This window comes from Triturus cristatus, chromosome 4_1, assembly GCF_964204655.1.
Source record: "Triturus cristatus chromosome 4_1, aTriCri1.1, whole genome shotgun sequence".
Taxonomy (NCBI): Eukaryota; Metazoa; Chordata; class Amphibia; order Caudata; family Salamandridae; genus Triturus; species Triturus cristatus.
In genome coordinates, this window is record NC_140585.1 from 619109299 (window position 1) to 619134134 (window position 24836).

At 42.4% G+C, this 24836-nt stretch overlaps 1 protein-coding gene across 6 annotated transcripts in view; it reads left to right on the forward strand.

The window, feature by feature from the left end:
- PPP1R12A (protein phosphatase 1 regulatory subunit 12A) overlaps positions 1–24836 on the forward strand; it is a 1183401-nt gene that overhangs the window by 257662 nt on the left and 900903 nt on the right. For all 6 annotated transcript variants that reach the window (XM_085652988.1, XM_085652990.1, XM_085652986.1 and 3 more), the window contains exons 5-6: positions 1993–2137; positions 3089–3163. In XM_085652988.1, coding sequence (XP_085509114.1) covers positions 1993–2137; positions 3089–3163 — 220 coding nt within the window. The remainder of the gene's footprint in view (positions 1–1992; positions 2138–3088; positions 3164–24836) is intronic.

A 24836-nucleotide genomic window follows, 5' to 3' on the forward strand; every position in this document is an offset into this window, starting at 1 on the left:
TGATGCATTTCCTCTAGTAAACAGTGTTTGACTTAATGGTCACAGGTTCGAATCCCAGCCAGTCCACTCGACTTAATGTCTATAAAACAAATACTACTGGTTTGGAGAACAGTGAACACCCATAATTCAGCGTCAAGATGCAAAGTACACCCATTGTTGTTTAGCAGCCGATTGGAATAAGGGTACATTCGAATTATGTCTTTATATATACTTTTTCACAACCGCAGTGTTTACTTCTGAAGTTGGAAACTTACGGCCTATGATTGTGTATTTAGCAGGTTCACTTAATATAACCTTTACTGACCTACTACATAACGTAGAGCATAACTGCTTGTGCACATTGAATTCCAAAATACCGATTTGTCCTACATGGCATGCATCTGGAACAAGAATATCACAAGTTCTATGTAAAAGATACTTTGTTTTCTCATTGTCTGTAATTCTTCATGCCTCCTTTATTGTTTTCTGTTTCACATTCCGATACTTAAATACAAAATATTTTCAAGGTGTCTACTGCCTTGTAATCCTTAAATGTATGCACAAATATTTTCAAAGGGTCATTTGATCAGTATTTACAGGATATATTTGAAACCTTTCTATGGCAATTGTAATTTTACTTTTAGTAATTTGTAACCTGTGATCTTACAAACAACATTGAGAAGTCACGTGCTTAAATAGTGAGCATGATTAACTATAACGCAGTATTGTTAAGTAATTTGTTCTAGCTGGTAACGTGTTTTATACTTCTCCAAAACCCCTTCATGTAAAATATAGGACCTTATAGAATAATACAGTCTGCGTTTAATAATAAATTACTTGGGTTTTTTCATAGTGCATCGAAAATTGACTTGTCTGCCTTCAATAAATGATGCGCACACACAAGGAGATGATGGACGGAGCGCTGAAACTTTTCAGACACTTACCCCCAGACATAGATCTGGGTAGAATCAATCATCGTTCTTTAGCTCACTTCGCCACCCCAGTTCAGACACAGCTATATGCAAATCAGTCTAGACCCTGTGCCTCATGGGAACAGTCCAGCCTGAACTGCCAAGCCATGTCTTCCCTGGACCGGTAACACCCGTCATCAGCCAGGCTAGCTTGAATCCAGTGGCAAAGTGAGCAAGGGACCCATGTCTGGGCATACCGTGCCTACTTAGGGCAAACAAAGCAAACAGAAGGAGATGATGGACGCAGCGCTGAAACTTTTCAGACATTCACCCCCAGTCACAGATCTGGGTAGAAACCATCATCGTTCTTTAGCTCACTTCGCCACCCCAGTTCAGACACAGCTATGTGCAAATCAGTCTTGACCCTGTGTCTCATGGGAACAGTCCAGCCCTAACTGCCAAGCCAAGTCTTCCCTGGACCTGAAACAAGCATCCTGGGACTGGTTTCGGGGTAACACCCCTCATCAGCCAGGCTAGCTTGAAATCCTGTGGCAAAGTGAGCAAGGGACCCTCCTTGTGTTTGCTTTGTTTGCCCTAAGTTGGCAGGGTGTGCCCAGACATTGGTCCCTTGCTCACTTTGCCACTGGATTCAAGCTAGCCTGACTGATGAGGGGTGTTATCCCGAAACAGGTCACAGGATGCATGTTTCAGGTCAAGGGAAGACATGGCTCCGTCCATCATCTCCTTGTGTTTGCTAATAAACAATGGCTGTCAATATCTGAGTGGTATTCAGTTTGTCACCAAAAAGGATGAATGGCTGATTTGACCCTGCTGTAGTTTTAACGGGTGACTTGTAGATCGGTGTGCAGACATTCTGCCCATTGAGCTGCCTTAGCAAAGACGTGTGTGGTGGTTAGAAATGTAAGTCTTTTTCTGTTTGAGCGCATTTTCAAAGTAATTTCTGTGGTTTTTGCATCGAGTGAAAGATCTTCATGCATTAATTTGTTTACAACATTTTGTGAGAGCCTGTAGTAGACAAAATAATGCATTTTGTATGTATCTCACATTTGTGTGTTTTTCTACTGCTTACTACCTTTTGTAGGATTTTAATTCAGGCAGGCTATGATATAAACATTAAAGATTTTGATGGCTGGACACCGCTTCATGCTGCTGCACACTGGGGTAAAGAAGAAGCATGTCGAATTTTAGTGGAGAACTTGTGTGAAATGGAGACCGTAAATAAAGTGGTGAGTACTAACTTTTTTTTGATTTACAATTTTTCTAATTTGTCAGGATGACACATTTAAGGAACTTTTCGCTGCAGCCTTGAATAATGCTGTGAAGAAAACATTTTTAGTTCTGCCAGACGCAGTACAGTGTATCATTCAAATTGTTGTTGAGGAGTAGCTGGTTTGTTAAATTATTCACTCTGCTGTAGCCCCAGCTTTCTTGTGGCAGAAGTTACAAGTTGGCTGAACTTTCTGTCCAGAATTGGTTTTAGTGTATACCTCTGCTACACAAAATGAACATAGCAATATTTGAGGTTTTCAAGTTTAAGCATTCTTCTATTTCTAGTTAGGTCCAGTTTCTTAAGCAGTATTTTTGGATGGTGTATGGCTATGCTCGCTCACCAACGATGAAACCTTCAAGTGTTCCGCAAGTGGTTGCTGCCAGACTGGCTCTTAACCTACCTTTGAAAGATTCCAGAGCTAAGCTCGCTTGAAGTTCAGTTTGACACCTTTGTGAAGGTTATAAAGAGATAATGGTCAAAGGTTTCGAGAATTTGGAGACATCGTGGCTTTCCTTGCTCTATCTAGAACAGAAGAACAGTTCATATTTTCTTGATAGCTGTTTTTAATTTAGAGTGGTGCAGTGATTTGAACAATAAAATATGATACATATATACACACACAAGGGATGTTCCCTATTTTTCTTTGTTTATAAGTGTACAAAGTCTACTACTTTATGAAAAGTCTGCAGAGGATCAAGAGGAATTGGCTCTTGATGGTTTCCTCTGTAAAGGCGCATTATGTATTTGACACCATAAAGCAGAGGATGGTGGCTGTTGAGGCCAAAATGGAATATGTTCAGTCTCAAATGATTAAAGCTCGAACACCTCACCATCTGGTTGAAAAAAATCATGCCTTTAACCTCTGTTGCAGTTCTGTCATTCTCACATTATTGTATTTTTTTTGTAGGGTCAGACTGCTTTTGACGTAGCAGATGAAGACATTCTAGGATATCTGGAAGAATTACAAAAGAAGCAGAACCTTGTAAGACTTAAATCGGTATTATTTTCTGTATTCTGCACAATTTTACAGAGTAACGTATCACTTTAACTATGGATTAGGAATTCCAGTAATTAATTCTTGCTAAGATGTACCTTTCCATGCGCCTCTGTAATGTAGTGTTTTAGTCAGCTTTTCAAATGGGAATTAATTGATATTGACAGTTTACTTACGGTAATAAGTGACATAATCTGCTTAATTCCTTTAACTGTTTTAGATCACCGTATAAACGTAATATCTCAATTGAATATGTGCACTCAGTCATAGCAGTTTTTCCACAAACAATTGCAGATCATGCTTTTCTCTTTGTAACCTGACTTTACAAGCCTACTTGTAGTGTTAGTGGCGACAGACACAATATATAATCTGCATATGCAAATTGAGTGAACATTCTACTACCCCCTTGAGTGCCTCATTATTTAAAACCGTAACAGCCTTGAAAAGGCATGCTGAGCGGTTTGTTTTTGTTTATTAGCAGGTGGATGATTCTTTTTTTTGTTTAAAAGACCCCAAATCACCCCATTTTTTCACAGCAGGTTTTGGAAACTTTTGGAAAATGTCATCATAGCTAGTTATCCAAAGACTTATGCAGCTGCTGTTAAGAAAATAGCAGGAAGGTTTGGAGGGATCTTGACCAATACCTTGACGTTCGCTGGGAAAATTGATGTTACTTATGCCTAACTCAGTCCCGATGCTTGTAACAGGAAGTCTAATATTATGGAGTTAAATTGTATCACTATCCGGAATGTATTTGGATAGTGAGCTTCACACCATTACTTGGGAAAACAATCAAATCAACTGAGAAATATCTGAATAGCCTTAGCCATAGCTAGTCTAATTTCTTTTTACCTTCCTCTCCTTTATCACTTAAAAGCTCTTTAAACACTCCAATGGCTTCACAGTCGCATTGAAGGCTCCCTTTGCAAATAGTTAGACATGCCATGTACGCCACGTAGGCTCCTGGTATGGCTAATATTTTTCTGGTCAGCCTTACAAAGGAAGAACATTTTCCTTTAAGTGAGACAATCACAGGCTTCTTCAGCAAAAAAGATTTAAACAGCCATACATATCACATTCTATCTTTGTTGAGGAATTGAAATAACTATCAAAGAGATTCACCTAAATCAGCAATTTATACTACTGTAACCGTTGATATTAGCAATGTTTGAGTAGTTCACAATCACTCTGTTAGAAATGGGATCTCCGGTTGGCTAAGGCTTGCGCCAAAGCCAGGCAGAGACCACCTCTCAAGTCAGGGCAAGGGAGTTAAACACCGAAGATAACCCCTGCTCACCCTCTTGGTAGTTGGCATGAGCAGTCAGTCAGGCTCATCCCGGACGCCATGTGTAAAGCGTTTGTGCATGCACACAGCAACATCCCAGGCACACCACAAAAGGAACTCCACACAAGGTTATATCAAAAATAGCCTTTGTATTCTCAAAGCACATTAGAATAGTACTCACATAATCTACATGGTGCCACCTGGCACTCTGTCATATTTACATGGGATTGGTACTTGTCGGTGCCCACATTTCTTTCCCAGCTGCCCTACCTGACAGCGGGCAGCTGCAACAAAGGGGCCCATTTGTGAGGGAAGTCCCAGAGGGGCTTCCACGGCACGCAGTGTGCCATTGCTTATTCGATTTCTTCAGCTGCCCCACCCAATAGCAGGCAGCTGCACCGATTTGGCCTAACTATTTTAGAGTCCCTGAATGGGACAGGAGTGCACAGTGAGTGCCAGTGAATTTCACAGCTGCCCAGCAAGTAGTGGGTCGCTGCTACGTTTAGGCCACAGTTCTTTGGGGGCCTTGTGAGAGAGGAGTGAGAGGCACTCCTCTGCCCCAGCACAATTGCGCACATGGATACTGCTGTATTGGCAGGTCGCCCTGACACTTTGGACCCAGGGCATTCGAGCCCCTTTGAGAAGGCCCGTTGGCCAGGGGGACTGTGAGGTTTGTAGGGCGCCAGGCCCTAATGTGATTTATTTGGTGCTAGGAAATGTGATTCATGTATTGTTATTTACGCACCCTGAGTTATGCCTCTAATGTTGTTTTATGATTATGAGAGTTTTCATACTGTGTTTAGGTTTGCATTAATCTCTACCGTGATTTATGCCTCTAATGTGGTTTATGTATGAGGTTATTTGCATATTGTGGATCATGCTAGTGAGGTTATTTCCTACTGTGAGTATACCCCTAATGTGAGTTATACTTAGGAGGTTAGGGTCTAATGTGTTTAGGCTCATGAGGTTGGCGTAGAATGTATTTCACGCCTAATGTGATGATGGCTGCATAATATGATTTCTGATAGCAGGCTGATGCTGAGTACAGTGGTTACCAGTGATTACTGGTTGTACGTTTGATATGTCTACTTTTACTAGGTTCGCTTTATGATGGTTCTGACAGTAGTCCAGTGGGCCCTGTCCGCTCGGGGACTCTGATATTGAAAATAATGCCCGAGCTGTTGCAGTGGCCCTCAGCTGCGGCGCCGCAGTGAAGATGAGCACGGCACTGGGGGCGGGCACTGACAATGTGCCCCAACACCCCCAACCATCGCACGATTCAGCCCCACTCACCGGGCTGCTTGGAGACTTCTGCGGCTTCTCCAGCGATGCGATGCTCTTCGCCTGGTCCCTCTCTTTGACCGGGACTTCAACATGGAGCCTGCGAGGCTCCAGGCGGTCCAGGCTGCACACGTGCAGCACCGCCACTGCTCCCTCGATGTAGAGGGCCGAGACAGACCTCTGCGGACTTCACCCGGGCTCCCTCCTGGGACCCGGAACTTTGATGTGAAGCCCGAGAGGCTCCCTCACTGCTCGCTGGCACCAGGGAACTCCTTCTGCTGGACAAGAAGTCCCGCCCAATGCCAGGCAACCTCGCCTGACTTGCGGGTCGGGTCTGGCGCTGCTGCTCCTTGGGCTGCGGCGGTGTTCTCCTTTGCGGCAAGGCGGGGTGGGCACCCACTCTTGATAAAGAAAAGGAGATTCCAGGCGGCAATAACGCAGGGTAGGCTCCCGCGGGCATAATAAAGTCAAATGCGTGGTGGGCACCCGCAACAAGCCACAATGCGGGGCAATTCCTACGCTGGGGATTCCCTCTAAGGATCGCAGCTCCGCGTTGCAAAGCAGAAAATAGACGTGCTCTTCCTCAGCTGCAGGGAGACAGCGCTTTTAGGAAATCAAATAAAACGCGCACAAGGCGCTAGATGCCACAAGAGTCCTGGAAGTCCTTAGGGATAAAGGGGCAATGCAGGGCCCAGGGAGGCAAGCCCTCCTGGCAGCCCCCCCTGCAGCACGCCCCAGCAGGATTAGCACCAAAGTACAGAACTGAACAGAAACATGGGGTCACAGCTCCTATATTTATATCACATTTTCCTTTGTGTCACAGCACAGGGCTTGGGGGATACCAGTCAGAACTGGTTTAGGGGGGGACTTTGTTTGCCAAGCTCCTCTTCGTCAGGCCGGTGCTCAGTGATCAGACACACCACAGGGGGGCGAAGCCAGCATTCACTAGGAAGGCACCATCCCATTTACTCCTCCCGCCACTCTTCCTCCAGGTGTCCCATTCAGCTCAGCGCTGACTCGCCCTGCCCCTTTTGGAGCCACCCACACCTCACAGCTCCTGTCAATCACCAGCCAGACATGCAATTCACATCAGGCATGTAGACACATAGCACACAGAAATGCCAACTTCTAAAAGTGGCACTTCTCCACCAGTCACCATAAATCTGCGCACACCATTGGGCAGCATTTATCCTCACGAGTTCATACATACTAAACTTGACCCTGCACTCCTCTCATACCACGAATTACCATGGACATACTTATCCCCCATGCATTCCTATGGCAGGGCAGGCCAATCTCACCACACGCACGAGAGCGCACGCACTTTACACTGGGCCACAGTGCTAAAGTGCCCAGAGGCCTAAAACCACTACCACCATGTCAGAGCTTAAGGCAAAAAGTTCAGGGGTGAACCTGCCAAAAAGGGCCAAGTCCAACATACTCCAATTAAATTACTTGGTTTTCTTTGAGAACTAGTATGTCCATTTTGAGATTCCAAATCTCCATTTTTGAAACTCCTATGGACCGGATTATGCCTTCCCTCTCATTTTACTTGAAATTTGACAAGGGGTTACTACACCCAAAAAGAAAATTCTCAAAAATCTAATATTTTTAAAGCTTGTAAGCTCTTTTGTGTTCATAACATCTTTGATTAAAAATTAGACACAATATTACAGAGGAGGTTTTGGTTATTTCATTTACTTATGTGCTGTGGGATTTAACAAGTAAAAATTGGACTCGCATTTATTTACACTCATCAAATGTATTCTGTTTCACTTACAATTTCTAAGTGGTAATTAAAGAATTTTTCCTGAAATGCTGGCTCTGTTAACAAGTGAACTTAATATGTTGCCTAATATGGCCTTTAATAGAACGTTTGTTGGTGAGTTTTGCTAGAGTAATTGTGTTGAAACCACTGCGCAAATGGTAAATTTTAGGTATGATACTGAAAAAATTTGAACGTTCAATTTAGATTTAGTGGTACAAAAGACACTGATCACTTATCTAGTTCTATAACAATTTCTAGCTCGATTTTTCTTCTGAGTATCTGGTTATCTAAGCAGTGGTTACCAATCATTAAATTCCTAATGTTTTAAATATGTTCCTAAGGTTTTAAATATATTTATTTATTTTCATTTCCTCTATTTTATTTTTTGTCACCATAAAATGTTTTAATACATGATTAGGTGTGGGTATTCTCCTGTGCCTAAGACATTGTATAGTGTATTCCCAATTCAAGAGGCCTCCTTGGTGAATATCAAGGACTTTTTTCAGTGTTCGCATTTGTAGGACAGGAAAAGTCTGACCATTGTGCTAAAGGTGAAGGCAAATCGGGGCTTCTGTGACACAGACACAGGAAGTAGACCATTAACAACAGATGTGTTCATAAGACCTCATTATTCCTTTAGCTTAGACCATACAACCACAAGTTATTAACCTATCAATTGGTGGAGATAGCTTGAACAGGTGGTCTCAAGGTGTTGATGAAACTTAGAGAGCATCTACGGAAATGCAGAGAACCAAGTTTGTAGGGACCAAACAATAAAAAACATTTTGAAGGTTTAAGAGACCATCCTGTAGGTTGCAAAGTCACCAAAGACCTTACTCAAAATGATATCAGTTGATTTAGAAGTCTACTTTTCGAGAAGATTAATCTAGTAACTGGGTTCACTCTATACTTTCTCAAAGATTTTACTTATAAGGCGGTGAAAGAAATTGAAACCATAATGGTAGGGGGAATGGAGGGTTCGGGGGGTGGGGCTATAAACTATGACCATACTTCATTGCCTTTACAATACATGCCATTTGTGAAAATATTGGGGCTATTTCAAAGGGTGGTGGTTCTCGTAAGTAGGCATATTCATTACCAATCAGATCACTCCTCCCTCGATTATGAATCCTTTTACCCTTAGTTTGGCTGAGAATTAGTTGACCGTTGACATTTGCTTACTTTTTTTCCCTTTATCCCTCATACCACAACTGAACAAAATTTGGAAGCTTTCACTCTTGTCAATGATCTTAAAAGTGCTTACATGGCCATCCATGACAGTTGCTACTTTTGTAGCGGACACTGGAATACCATACTCCAGTAGTTTACCATCATGTGGCCCATAGTGGAATAGAATATAGTAGATTAGCGTATATTGGAGTTGGGTGCAGTGGAATAGCGTAGTTTTGCAAGTAGTACAGTTTAGGGACGTCCAGTAAAGTGGCATACATGAAAGCGTAAAAGAATATAGTGGGGAACAGTATAATAGCATAGTGGTGTACATTGCAATGGTGTACAGTGCAGATGGGTGGAGTGGAGTAACGTACAGTGGATTAGCGTACAGTGTAGTGGCATATAATGTAGTGTTATAAATTGGAGTAGCATACTGTAAATTGCTTACAGTGGAGTGGCATAAAGTGGAGTGTGTAAATTAAAGGAAATGTAGAGTAGAGTGTCCAAAAATGTAAATCTTTTTTTTTTCCAAAGTATATATTGTAATATGCAAATGTTGTTGGGGGTCACAAAACGTGCTTAAATTCAGTGCCTTTTACATAAATATTTAAACATAGTGTATAGCTAAATCCACTATTCAGATGTAGTTAAAACTTAACTGGATTAGATATTATGGTGCGCAGATGCTTATTTTGGTTTGTACAAGTAAGTAGTGTAACTATTTTATAAGTCTTAATTTATTTAAACTTTGTGGGATCTGTTAGTGCAGTATGTTTGCAGAATATGGGTGTATTTCGCTGTACTACCATGATTCATATAGATGCCAAATCATTAGCTGATTGGCTAACGACTGCCTTTACAAGGGTTTATGGTTGGCATGTTTTTAGGTACACTTTGGTCATGTTCTATGTTATGCCTTGTGCTATAGGTAAGAAGTATTTCGTTTGGTATTTTCACCTTACCTATTAATACTTTACTGAAGTGATAATAGATAGTGCAAAATTTTTACAAGTTTCTTTATCACATTTACTCATAAATAGTGAGTAGCGCAATACTATTGCGGTACTACCAATGTATTCTGTAAGGCTACAATTTTTCTTTCTTAAATTTCTCTATTTTTGTAGCACTGTACACAAACCGGCATTTATTTTTTTAAAGTAGTGGTACATTTTTGTAATTAACGTGCTACTCACTACACGTTTCCGAGCATATTTAAACATATTAAAATTCAAAATGTACTTTAGCACACCATATTTATAAAATATATTGGTGTATTTCCAATTTTGTATGAATTATTTTTTTTTTGTTTTTTGGTACAGTGCGAGTATTTAAGAAAAATTTTAAAAAAATTATATATATTTATACATATTTTTTTTAAATTGCGGAGCTCCACAATACTCCCACTGTAGCAAAAACATTTTTAAAAAAATGAATTCATAAAAAATTGGAAATACATTAAACTAATGTGTGTGTGTGTATATACATATATATATATGCGTGTGTGTGTGTGTGTGTGTTTGTTTGTGTGTGTGTTTGTGTTTGTGTGTGTGTGTGTGTATATATATATATATATATGTCTATATGTCTATATGTCTATATGTGTGTATATGTATATATATCGTCAAACTGTTGTTGTCCTTGCTTGGAGACGCACACAATGATCAAGCAGGACCCCGTCATTTGTGACAAAGTCTTTTAATATAGCAAAACCAGCATTTCTCTCCAAAACTGCTTACAGTCCTGAGGCCCACTGGAGGGCGGGAATTGACCCATAAAATGATTTAAAATGCACACAACCACTGGAGGTAAACATTTCATGGAAATGTAAACTACAAGTTCCGGCATGCGCTTTAATTAATTCTATCAAGATGGGCACACCGGAAGCCTTAAAATCAATCAAGCTTACGGGGAACTGTGGGATTCCAAAAGAACTGTGGTGATTTTAAATGGCCTCTGAAGAAAGAGCACGAATGCTCTGAAAGCGTCAGGCAATGAATATGAAAAGTTGGAGCTGTAATCCTGTTCCTTTAATAAATGGTTGAGAAACTCATCAGCTGGAGGAGTGAGTCTCTGAATGCAGGGCATTCTTTGTGAAGATGTATATAAAATATTTTCTCTGCCTATTGCCAACAAAGTGGTATTGGGTATGGGAAAAATACCAAGCCTAATATAAACCTATATTAGAAGGTGTAACGTAGAACACAGGAAACTCATATACTTGTGTATATTCCAAAGCTTTTGGGTCTGTTTACATCAAAGCAAACACAACAAGGTGATGGGCAGATTGTTGAAACTTTTCTACCACTCACCCCCCAGTCAAAAGATCCGGGTTGAATCCATTATTATTTTGCTCACCACGCCACCCCAGTTTGGACCCAGACATATGCAAACCAGTCTCGACTCTGCTTCTCATGGGAACAGTCCAGCCCGAACTGCCAGGCCTGGTCCTCCCTGGACCGGAAATAAGCATCCTAGGACTGGTTTCAAGGTATCACCCCATATCAGCCAAGCTAGCTTGAATCCATTGGCACTGCATGCAAGGGACCCACATCTGGGTCCAACCAGGAATGGCATGGTGAGCAAAACAAATGATGGATTTTGACCCAGATCTCTGTGCTAATGGTGAATGTTGATAATGTTCACCATTCATTCCAACATCTTTTTGTGTTGCTGCTGTTTATATCAAAACAGCTTGCAGCCCTCTGTCTTAGACGGTGCGTTCTTTATTACTGCACCCAATGTGATTACATTTTCAGTTGCTGCTCTCAGGCAGCACAGGTAGTCAAAACATATTCAAAGGGGATAAAGTTCAGTCTTCGAAGATTTATTCAGTCATAACAAACACGAAGACAATACTTGCTCTACAAGGAAAGCGTCTAGTCAATTTAATATAGTTTTGGAAGGACAAGCGCAACTACCTGGACATTGCTATTAAAGGTTAAGCTCTGTAATTATCCTAATGTATACTTCTTCAAAAGAGTAGCTACACTTACCACATAGGTCACCGACGGCAGGCAACAGTCTTTGTGAGGAAGCTTTTATCGAGGCGGAGTGGTGTTTAAAACCTATCCCATCCTTTTTTTTTTTTTTTTTTTGCCTCATCTTGATCTGTGCTCTCATTTATACTGGATCACTATTTGGCATCAGAATGAAAAATTTCCTAGCTATCTTAATGGGAAGTTTCAATTCTATTAAGGACTCGGAGGCGAGGATTATGCTATTCTTTCTTCACTTACATTGAATAGCATCCATTTGTAGTCAAGTAAAAAAAAAACACTATTCCCATGAACCATCGGGAATAAACATACAGAAGAATAGAGTTCATAGCTAGAGTGTCCCATCTTCTGCACCAATCACGGGTCCCCAAGGTGCTGGTAGTCCTCTGTCTCTGTCTATTCCTCCTCTTTCGTCGCTCGGTCAGCCATCAAGAACGCTTCAAGAATCCTGTTTGTTGGAATCTCCTGAAAGGAGCAAAGGCATCGCGTAAGCGACAGAAATGTTTAAGGATTAACCCTGTGGGAGAAAGCATCTCAGGACAGTCACAAGAACATGTCAACAGAGAAAACCAAAGTAAGCCAAAACTTTACTTACTCCAAAACGAGGGAGGGAGAACAGCAAGGAACTTGTACCCTGGGTGGGATAATCCTCGCCTCCGGCTAACTTCGCAGAAAGCGCTTTCCTAGAGAGGAATCTATTTGGTTACCAGGAGAGGAACAAGTTCAAAACCTGATTGACATCCCATATCTGGAAGTAACGAGGTTCTGGAGGCAAAGAGCCGGATGCCTCGAAGCAGGCGACAGACCAAGGGATCCTCCCCAACCGGAGAGCCATCGACCATGGTGTGTCCAGCAGAGATGGCAGAGCGAAAGGCATTGACGGTCCGATACGCTATACCCTCTTCCGCCAGAGAGGCCCAAAAATTCAAAATGGAGGTCACATCCGCTGCCACGGGATCAATATTCCGTTGCAAACGCCAACGACACCACCATCTCTAGGTGGAATGGTATCTTTTGACTTTGCTGTTAGCCCAGGCTTTGGCCATGAATGCCTCAGCCGTTCCCGAAAGGCCTGGGACCGCCCATCGTCCCCTGTAATCCGCCACGCCATCAGGGCCAGAGATCCTTCATCGATAAGAGGGTGAGGACCCCCTTTCGGATTGAGGAGAAGAGTTGGAGACCGGGGGAGTGGGATTGGAGAATCCCAAGAAAGTTCCAGTAGAACCAGAAACCAGACTTGCGATCTCCAAATCGGCGAGATGAGCACCACGTCCGCCCGTTGACGCCGCACCTGGGCTGTGACTCGCGTTATCATGGCAAACGGGGGAAAGGCATAGCCAGTTTCCTCCCGCCAATTCTGTAGGAATGCGTCCGACCTTTCCGCAAGGGGATCCGGTCTCCAGCTGAAGAACCGGGTAAGCTGGTGGTCCAGGCGGGAGGTGAAGAGGTCCACCAAGAAGGGACCCCAGATGCTTTGGAGGTCCGCAAACACCCCCAGGTGAAGTTTCCTGAGACTCGCGTCGCGCCCCAGCCGGATCTGCTTGCGTCAGACTCGATGACGATATCTTGCATGGAACCGAAAATGGCTCGTCCATTCCAGGCCTCCATGTGAGAGCCACCACTGGAGCTCCTCCCTGGCGTCTGCCGAGAGAGTTAGCTTGTGAGAATAAGAGACCTTTGCGCAGGTGTGTAGCCTTGAGGCGCTGGATGGCCCTGTAATGGAGCGGGCCCGGAAAAATCGCTTGAATGGAGGCCGAGAGAAGGCCTATAATGCGAGCTAGCTGCCTGAGAGAGATTTGAGTCTGGTCTAAAGATTTCTGAATCTCGTGACAAATTTTCGTCATTTTGCGAGAGGGAAGGCTGAGGGTGGACTCACAGAGTCTATTTCGCGAAGCCGAGAAAAAGCACCTTCTGAGATGGAATCAGGGTGGACTTGGCCTCGTTGATCACAAACCCGAAGCTCTGAAGGAGGTCGACCGCTGTCTGAAGGTGACGAGAGAGTGTACTGGGATCTTGAGCCATCAAAAGAATGTCTAGATAGACTATGAGTCTCATGCCCGATGCCCGCAGGCGTTCGATCACCGGCCGGAGAACCTTGTTGAAACATCAAGGGGGGAGGACAGGCCGAAGAGGAGAGTGGTGAACTCTTAAATTCTGTTCCGCAGATGTGGCGGGAAGATGGGGATCACAAGGTAAGCATCCTTGAGATCGAGACGTGCCATCCAGTGGTTGGGGCGAAGAATGTTGCAAAGCAGATGGATGCCCTCCATTTTGAAGTGGCGATAGACCAGCCACTCGCTGAACTCACGTAAGTTGATAACCGGCTGTTTTCCCCTGTCCAGCTTGTCCACTAAAAATAGGTTGCTGAGGAAACCTCTGGGTTGTGGCAGAGTTACTGTGATAGCCCCTTTGTCCAGAAGAGACTGGACCTCCTGATCGACCGGAGTGGAGTCTGGCTCGGAAAAACAAAGCTGATGGGGGGCCACAGGCTGCGAAGGAGCCCCGAGAAACTCTATGTGAAAACCCTGCACCGTCTGTAAGACCCAGGCGTCACCCGTGATGGAAGTCCAGGTTGGGGAAAAATGCGCCAGATGGCCCCCCACTTTTAGAAGGCAAGAAAGGAGAACACTCCCTGGAAGAACTGGAGATGCCACCGACTTTGCTTCCTTCGTTTTTGCCTCGCTGTCCTCGGGTGGGGTAAAAGTTGCCAAAGCAGGCCTGGTCTTGATATTGCTCATTATTGGAGCCCTGTCCCCTGTGCTGGTTAGGACGGCCGGACGAGCGGCCCCTTCCTCATCCGACCCCTCGGAAAACCCGAGGGCGAAACACCTTCCTAATGGGGGATTCCGCTATGTCCAAGGAGGTAAAGGTATTGACAAACCTCCCCAACTCTTTAATAAAGGGCTCGCCAAAAAGGCCGCCTTGCGCAACAGGGCCTGCCTCTGACTCGGCCAGGTCCCCGAGCTTAGGGTCAACCTTGATCCGGACGGATCTGCGCCTTTCTGTGGATATCGCGCAGTTGGCGTTTCCTAGAAACACCACCACGCGCTGGGCCCACGAGGAAAGGTGCTCAGGGGATATGAGTAAGCCTGATGCTTTGGCCTCCTCCGCCATATCCAAGATTTTGGTAATTGGGCCCAAGATGCCTAGGAGCTTGTCCTGGCATGCCCGCCAGGACCGGTCAATGCCCTTCTTAGGGTCTTTGATAAACTTCTGTAGAAAGGTGGCCATTCTAGGATCAATGTCTGGCGTGACGTCCACCCTCCCTTCGAGGGAGGGGCGTGGACACACTGCCCTAAGGCAGTTGCGGGTCGCTGCTTCAAGCGGGTGGCGGATCCGACTGGCAATATATTGGGCAACCTTGTCCGAGGGGTCCCAGTCGGAGGACTGCGGGTAAAGAATATCATCCGTGTCGAACATGTCCGGGCAGAGATTTTGCCTGTCTGAGGAAGGGTCCAGGCGGGAAGGACGCCAAGGACTGGATGGGCCGGCTGCGTCGTCCGCATCTCCTTGGACCTCGTCCCCAGTGGAGGTGGGAAGCGCTGGCAGGCAGTAGTGGAAGGGATCGCTGGCGGAGTAGTGCAAGGGATCGCTGGCGGAGTAGTGCTGGCCAGAAAAGCCTGTTTAAGGCAGTATAAAGCATCAGCATCCACCCCCTTGACTTTAGCACGCTTTGCTGTGGGTTGCGGGTCCGCTCGAGGACCGCTGGGGAAGGGGCAGTAGGCAAACTCTGGGAGGGCCTGGCCAGCCCACAGGCCTGGTTGATTTTCCGGGTCAACCTTTCCTCGAGGGGGGTCATGGCCTGCTCCACCGCTTTGTGGATGGATGCATCCACAGCGTCGTAAAAGTCCTCATCCCACTGTAGGGCAGTAAGGGGATCCTCCTCTCACTGATCGTCTTGAAAGACTTCATCCTGGTTATCCTCCATGGTGTAAGGTGGTACAATACCAGGTAAGTAAAAGCTTGGGTATGAACTACCAGGTAATTATTACAGCGAGGTGGTATGCCTCAAGATAAAGAGGGCTGGGTGTCAGCCTAAAGAAGGGCAGGCAGTGCTCGCAATAAGGAGAGGGCTCCGAGCCCGGGACCCCAACAACCTGGGTGCCAAGTGTATGTAAGGGCGGCCTGCAGAAACACGGGTCCCAGCAGACTCTGTGCAATACTGACTCTTGAATATAGAGCGTTATAGGCCAAAAGGATACGGACTCCCAGGTAGGGAGAACTGCCACCAACTGCCTAATGGCAGGTACAGAACTGAATTCCGGGCTTTCAGGGGGGCGTGAAATGGATGTATGAACACTGAGAAATTACCCCAAGCAAAAGAGTACAGACCCGGGTCAGGGGCGTAATGCAGGCAAAGACCAGGCTCCCGCGGCAGTGCTGCTCCGGATCCTGACTCGCTAGGAATGCGCGGAATCCTCTGCACGCATGCCGCGTCAAGGGCATGACCAAGCGCCCTCTAACGAGGAGATGTGGTCACCGCAAGACGGCACCAACAACGCGGCTGCTAGGGAGCTCAGACGCTCCCACGGCTGAATGCGAGACGCAGAGTAGCGGCGGACTCGCTGAAATGTGGAAAAAACATGCAATAGAAAGCCCGAAACGCTGAAAGCTGAGGCGGCGCGTGCTCACAGACGCGCGCCGCCCCCACACATCCGTGAGGAAAATGGCACAGGAAATATGAATATAAACGACGCACCGCGCATGAACAGAATAATGGTCTGAAAATCACCAGCGCATGGCGCATACCAGATTAACAGTGTACAGAACACTAGAATAATCAAACAATGAAAACCTGTGAGAGAATAACGGTCAGAATATCACCAGCACATAACAGAACAACAGTGTACAGAACACTAGAATAATCAAACAATGAAAATCTGTGAGAGAATAAAAAGTTGGACTTATCTTGGCTGCAAGTAGCGAAGAAAGAGGAGGAAGGGACAGATGTCTACCAGCAACTTGGGGACCCGAGATGGGTGCAGAAGATGGGATACTCTAGCTATGGATTCTCTATTGTTTTGTCTGTTTATTCCCTACGGTTCATGGGAATAGTGGTTTATTTGACTTGACTACAAATGGCTGCTATTCAATAAAAGTGAAGAAAGAATAGCCTAATCCTCGCCTCCGGTCCGGACATAGAATTCCATAGCAGCACTAGTGTCTCACTGAGTCAACCTATGTTGCCATAACTACACGCTATTGCGGGAACCACCCTGCCCCCCCCCCCTTTTTTGGGGGGGTTGTTTGTTGTTGAGGCCTACTATTAGTATAGGGCTACTGATCATCCCAAAATCATATAGGTCTCCTTGGGAGGTGAATTGCATTTTCAGATCACAAGGTCTGGTTTTTCGGAGTCCTTCATGACATCATTTTCAGAACATAGCGCTGCAGTCAGGGCATGTATTATCAATTCTCCATGATATATATATATATATATATATATATATATGTATGTATGTGTGTGTATACATGTATGTATGTATGTGTGTAAATATGTATGTGTGTGTGTGTGTATATATATATATATATATATATATATATATATATATAATTTTATTTTTTTTATTTTTTTTGGTTGGGGGGGCATTTTACCCTAAGGACTATCATTACTTCATCTCATGCTATTGGTTGTTTGGTGCATCTTTCTACCATATTGGACATCCTTACATTCATCATGCTGTAACTCACGTTCACTCCTTTATATCCTGTGTGCATTCTGTATAGAACACAATTTTTTAATGTTTACTACTTTTTCCAAGCTCTTGCAATGCCAATAGAGCCAAATTCAGTGGCAGCATTTACATTTTTTGGTACTTTAAAAGCGAGACCTAGTTGTTTTGCCATTATTTTTTCACAGAAAGGGTTGTTTCTCCGTCATCCAAGCAGCATTTGTTAACTTAGAACCTTTCTCATTAAAAATGGATTTGAACTGATACACATATCAGAAGTAACCTCCCTCTTTCAAATTGCATATTTTATCTTTTTCATAAGGTTCTGACTTGTTTTTTAATGTAGCTGTAGGGCTGCTGAAGACCTTTTCCTTTTCTTCCATGTCTTGGGTATGTTTTCTTTTTATGTCCGAAATAGTCTGGTTAGAAAAGCTAGGTTGACAACTGTAGCATCCTGCCAGCTCAGGTACTCACCAATAACCATGCCACATACGAAGAGTAGTTTTACACATCTTTGTTCCGCTCCATGTAAGTCCGAACTCCATATTCTGAGCCTGCCTTCTACTCATTTCTCCAACTCTTACCTCACAGTCCTACGGTGTACTGTGGGAACCAAAAGAGATCCACCGTTCTTTTATTTATAAGATACTAAATCTCCCGCTTTGTTAAATCACGTTGCATCTTTTTCAAAATAAATAAACAAATACATTAATAAATACATGAATATATGTGTGTGTACATATATATATATATATATGGGTGTGTGTGTATATATTGAATTGCTTTGTACCTTCCTCCACATTCAGAAATCAATCCAGCGATGTTTGGCTAAAAGCAAAAGGCGGCACTCCAAAGGCTTTTTAGACAGTTTATTTCACATCAACAGTGCATACAGGGCAAATATTTATTTCTTTTAATGAATTCAAAATACATAATGTTGGAGTACAGATCTATAACCATTTTATAATGATATCTTGACAGATGAAATGTTATCCCTGCTTTCCCCTCATGAGACTCCTACCCCCTTTTTTCTGATTACATGACTGAGTAATTATTTGGGGACCACCGGTTCCATTATCAATGTTTGCAGATGCAGTTGAATATTGACATTTTCTAATATGATATTTGTGTGCAACTCATTAGGTAATGGGTGCCCATCTAGGGCTTAATTTTGACGTTGTGAAATGGAAAAGCCAGATTCACAGTAATGTGTAATGATTATAGAATGCTTGACTTTTGTTTATTTTTATTCTTACCTTTATTTTCATAATTTATCTTCATTCCGTTTTCACTCTTGTTTGTGTTTGCTTTTGTGTTTGCACACTTGGAACAGTAAATATCTGCAGAGGAACTCTATTGAATGCTTGTCCCCTCTGAGGCTGCCATGGCATTAATGCATGTTATGCCCATTCAGGGCTCAATAATGCAATTTAGTGTTTAGAATTCAAAGTTTGGAATTATGACCTTGATTAGCTAAGGAATAGTTACAAAAGAAACGCTTTCTCAATGAATTGCAAAATATAGTTGCTTTGAAGATTAATGATCTGTATTATTATGATATTATGAGTTGCACTACGTTGGTGCCTCCATCCGAGATAATGTTTTTGAGTCTGTCTACTATGTTTATTTTGCTTGAACTGGAAACACTAAGGGTAAACTGGATATAATTCTGTTGTACATTATGCACTTTGTAAACAGTCGAAACAGGTGCGAACGCCGAAACGCGTCCTGACCAACATTCTCAGTGAATAAACTTAACCGAGAACCCTGATTGAGTGCGATCCCGTCATTTGCGCGATGCAATGGAGTTTCTGAGCTATATATATATATATATATATATATATATATATATCTATATATATTCACTTAAAAAGCCATAGGTTTCACACATGTTATAGTTAGCTGGACATTTCACTCGTAAAAAACCAATGAAATTCCCCCGTTATAGTTAGTGCAGGCAACTATAACTCCCGCGACCGCAATCCTCTGCTGATGACGTCAGATATTACATCACTGATGACATATGTGTCTTTATGAAAAATAAATATTTGTAATATATGTATAGCTAAAGATTAATGGAAGAAGACATGGGTATATAAGTGTCTAAATACAGTGATGTAATATCTGACGTCATCAGCAGAGGATTGCGGTCGCGTGAATTATAGTTGCCTGCACTAACTATAACGGGGGAATTTCATTGGTTTTTTACGAGTGAAATGTCCAGCTAACTATAACGTGTGAAACCTATGGTTTTTTTAAGTGAATATATATATATATATAAATTCACTGAAAAAACCATAGGTTTCACACAAGTTATAGTTAGCTGTACATTTCACTCGTAAAAAACCAATGAAATTCCACGTTATAGTTAGTGCAGGCAACTATAACTCACGCGACCGCAATCCTCTGCTGATGCTAATACTGTATTTAGACACTTATTTGCCCATGTCTTCTTCCATTAAATTTTAGCTATACATATATTACAAATATTTTTTTTTCATAAAGACAAATATGTCATTAGCAGAGGATTGCGGTCGCGTGAGTTATAGTTGCCTGCACTAACTATAACGTGGAATTTCATTGGTTTTTTACGAGTGAAATGTACAGCTAACTATAACTTGTGTGAAACCTATGGTTTTTTCAGTGAATTTATATATATATATATATTCACTTAAAAAAACCATAGGTTTCACACGTTATAGTTAGCTGGACATTTCACTCGTAAAAAACCAATGAAATTCCCCCGTTATAGTTAGTGCAGGCAACTATAATTCACGCGACCGCAATCCTCTGCTGATGACGTCAGATATTACATCACTGTATTTAGACACTTATATACCCATGTCTTCTTCCATTAATCTTTAGCTATACATATATTACAAATATTTATTTTTCATAAAGACACATATGTCATCAGTGATGTAATATCTGACGTCATCAGCAGAGGATTGCGGTCGCGTGAGTTATAGTTGCCTGCACTAACTATAACGTGGAATTTCATTGGTTTTTTACGAGTGAAATGTACAGCTAACTATAACTTGTGTGAAACCTATGGTTTTTTCAGTGAATTTGCAAGGTTTTTTAAATGCTAATTCCTAACTATAACGTGTGTGAAACCTATGGTTTTTTCAGTGAATTTGTACGTTTTTTTAAATGCTAAGTTACTTTACGCCGTTCGTGCCGTGCGCGCCCACTTCACGCAGTTCGTTCCGTGCGCACACGATGCGCTTCGCGCACCGTGCGCGGACAGTGAGCACGCGGTGCGCTTCGCGCGCCCACTTAACGCAGTTAGTGCCGTGCACGCACGGTGGGCTGGATGAGCCATGTACGCACGATGCCCTTCGCGCACCGTCCACACACGGAGGACATATTATGCGCTTCGTTCTGAAAGGTTTTCTGTTAAATGTTCACTGATGTGTACCATGCCATGCACAAAAGGTGCACACGGGGGGGGGTGGGGGGGGGATATGGATTTTGTTTTTTTTAAAAATAATTTTTTACCGCGTACGGTAAGCGTATTCGGCGTTTTTTCCCCAAAAAAAAAAAAATTATTTTTTGGCCTTGGATGGCCTTCTGGCACACCATAACCAAGGCTAGGTGTCTAGCCTGCCCCCTTTTTATGATATCCAACTTTGTTTTTCCTCCACCCCTCCGAGTGCGAGAGAGAAGATGGCGGCCGACACTTCCTGGTTTCGACCGATTCGAATGTTTACTAAGATCTAACAGCCAATCAGAATCGCGCTCGCGCACGGCACCGTACGCGTACGGTAAGCTTACGGTGCGCGCTCAGAGCGCGCTTACAGATATATATATATTGTTTTAAATGCTATTTTCTCAGGAACTACTGAACAGATTTACACCAAACCTACAAAAGGCACTTCCTTGACCTGAGGACTACCTCTCTGCCAAATTACAAGTAATTCTGTTCAGCCGTTCGGGCTGTAGCTGTGTCTAAAGGTCCTATGGAAAAATGCATGGGGAAAACGCGTTTTGGGACCCCTCTTTTTTCTCAGCCCCCGCTTGACGAATCCCCCCGAGACTTTCAGGGTAGGAGCGGAGCGTAGCGCCCCATTAGTTTTGAAAATTTTGCGAGGATTCGTCGACCGGCGCCAAAGTTATTCCAAATAGAATGTTGCGGATTTCCTATGGAAACAGGGTCCTAACTATAACTACCTACTGGCGACCGCCAGTAGGTAATATATATATATATATATACCCATACCCAAACCACTCTCAGTACTTCCTTCCGGCGAACTGACAGAAACGGACCACCAAGACAAGTCAATGGCAAGGTTCTTTTATTATTCTTTGTTCCTCATCTTATGACGCGTTTCGGGCATCAAGTGCCCTTGATCACATAAGAAGCTTGCAGTACGCCATCTTTTTTATATATACTTTGTGAAAAGGAACACACCTCCATAGTGATAAACAGTGAAGAAACACTTCCTTTTGTTACATGCTACAAATCATTGCAAAGTGCATCGATAGCTGAAAGACAGACCTCAACTCATTTGATCGCACACCTGGTAAACATTACCATTCGCATTTGTTGTGGCGCGTATTTTAAATAAATATTTTAAGATATATTAAATATTTAGAAAAACAATACATTTTTAGAATTAAATAAAACATGTATAAATAATTTAAAATATACACATTATCACACTTCAACAAATGTAAAAATAGCGAAATCGTGTGCAAACGTCTGCTTTTGGAATACATATCACTGCTTAAATGCGTTTTATTCCTCCAATTTGATTTTGTTAATATCAGCATAATACTAATTTTCAAAGCACGTATTTATACAAGAAAAAGTGCCTCGTGCAAATAATTCCTAAGTGCTATTCAAAATTTCTAAAGTGCTTCATGCATGTCAATTTAATATAAAAATAAATAACACCAGGGAAAAATATAATCCTAAACCATATAAAATTCAGTTAATTTTTAGTGTTTCTTTAAAAGAACTAGAAGTGTTTATAGATGATGTTTATATATTCAATATCTAGATAGAGTGAACGCTAGTAGATTTAGGAGACTTCATCATATTTGTCGCTGCCATCGAAAGTTACCATGGGTAATGTAAAACAACTACAATTGTTTACCTTAGTAGACGCCCCTTATTAAAATGTAACTTTAAAAAATATAATCATTTTTATAGAAACCTATTTATAAGGAAGCACATAGGAGGTACATGAACCCAATTATAAAAAAAAAGTATGTAGGTCCTCGGTATTGTTTAATCCATTTGGGAATTTACTGTACAGTTCTAAGATGGTTTTCGTTTCCCGCTGTCGTAGTAATTTTTCCCGGTTTCCTCCCCTACGTAGGGCTGGAATGGAATCAATCACAAAATAGGATAAACATTTAACATCATTGTCATGTGCTTCCTTAAAGTGTCGGGCAACGGGATAGGCCGGATCACTGTTGATAATTGCTTGCAAATGTTGCAATATTCTCACGTGCACTTGAAGCTTCGTACTTCCCACGTACCTAAGCCCACAAGTGCACGTGAGAACATATATTGCGTGATCAGTACGGCAATTATAGCTGCCCTTTATGATTACTTCATTTTCTCTAAAGGGCGTTTTGTATTGTGTTGTATTCACTCCTAATTTACAGGCTCTGCACGATGTGCACTTAAAAAAGCCCTGTCTAGGTTTTAACCAGGATTTGTTGACGTTCAATTCTGGACTATTTTTGGATAATTTAGATCCCATGGATTGTGTCTTTCTGAAAGTAATCACTGGTTTATTCGGAAGTCTCGAACTTAAAATACTGTCAGTGAGGATTATGGGCCAATTTTTATTAATTATTGATCCTATTCTCCTTTCTTGTCGACTATATGCTGTTATGAGTCTAGGTGTATTATTGGTTGTATCTGCAGGAGTAATATTATTCTCGTTATTCTGTGGAAGCAGTGATACTCTTGTTCGATTTTCAGCTTTATTCACAGCTTCTATCAATATTTTGTTATTGTATCCTCTTTTTCTTAAACGAGTTAAAGTTTCTTCTTTACAGCTTTCATAATCAGCTGATGTACTGCAAATAAGTTTTAGTCTTAAGAGTTCCCCATAGGGGATACTACTAATAAGGTGCTTTGGATGCGAGCTGGTTGCGTGTAAAATTGTGTTCCCTGCAGTTGGTTTTCTATAGGCAGTAGTGACGAGTTTTCCTTCATTAATGAACACATTTACATCTAAAAATTCTACTTTAGAATAGCTAATGTGTGATGTGCAGTGTAGATTCATACAGTTTGTATTAATTGTTTCCACAAACTTTTTGGCACTTCCCATATTATCATTCCACACTATAAACACATCATCAATATAATGCAACCAGTGATCAATCTTGTTGGTAAAGATCTCAAGGTGCTGTTTTCTGAGGACCTGCTCCTCCCAAAAGCCCACATGCAAACATGCGTAGCTGGGAGAGAAGCAGGCCCCCATAGCAAAACCTTGTATCTGCTTGTAAATTTCTTTACCAAACATAAAGTAATTATTACTCAAGCACCATGTGATAAGGGACATTAGCATCTTAGTGTTGGTAATATTCACAGGGTCTGGACTCCAAAAAATAATTAATGGCAGTTAAGCCAGCAGTGTGTTCTATACTGGTGTACAATGATTCGATGTCTAATGTTATTAACACCAAATTGTCTCTCCAGACAATGTCACTAAGTTTTTTTTTTTTAAAATCGCCAGTATCCTTTACATATGAGGGTAATGCTTTCACCAATTCTTGTAGAAAAAAGTCCACATATTCACCCACATGTTCCGTCATGCTATTAATGGCAGAAATTATGGGGCGACCCGGAATTGGTGTTACATTCTTATGGACTTTTGGTAAAAGATACAAAAATATATATTTATTTATTTATTTACAATTATAATTATTCAATTGAGCATCGTGGTGCTGGGATCGCACGTCTTCCTCAGGTCACTGGAACCCGGCATCTGGCAGTCATTCCTGGTTTCCACTCGAAGTGTTAGTGATCTGCACAAGTGAAAGTGGAATCAGCAGACAGTCATAAGCAGTTCGTCTGGACCTAATCTCTACATTCAGATCGATGTTTGGTGAGTGTAGGAGGCTGGCTTAGTATATGTTGCACACATGCACCTTGCACTAATCCAGACAACCCTTATGGTGATTTTAGTTGTCTTAGACAACCATAGAAAGCTCTTGAAGTGGTAGCTGTAAGGCTTAGTCTAGAAGGAGTGTTAAGCAGTTTGTTTTACCAGAAGAAATCATATAGTGTAGGTTAAACAAAAAAGAACCACACATTGTAGCATATTTATTATACACACTAACACATTGGTATATCTCCAACCTGGAGATATCAACACAATATACACAATATTTCACATGTAAACAGGTAACCACAAATACACTGATCTCCAGGGGGAGACAAAACCATATACTAAAGAAGTGAATGCGAACTGCGACCAAAGTAGAAACCTGGACCAGAAGAATCAGGAGAGCAGGGGCC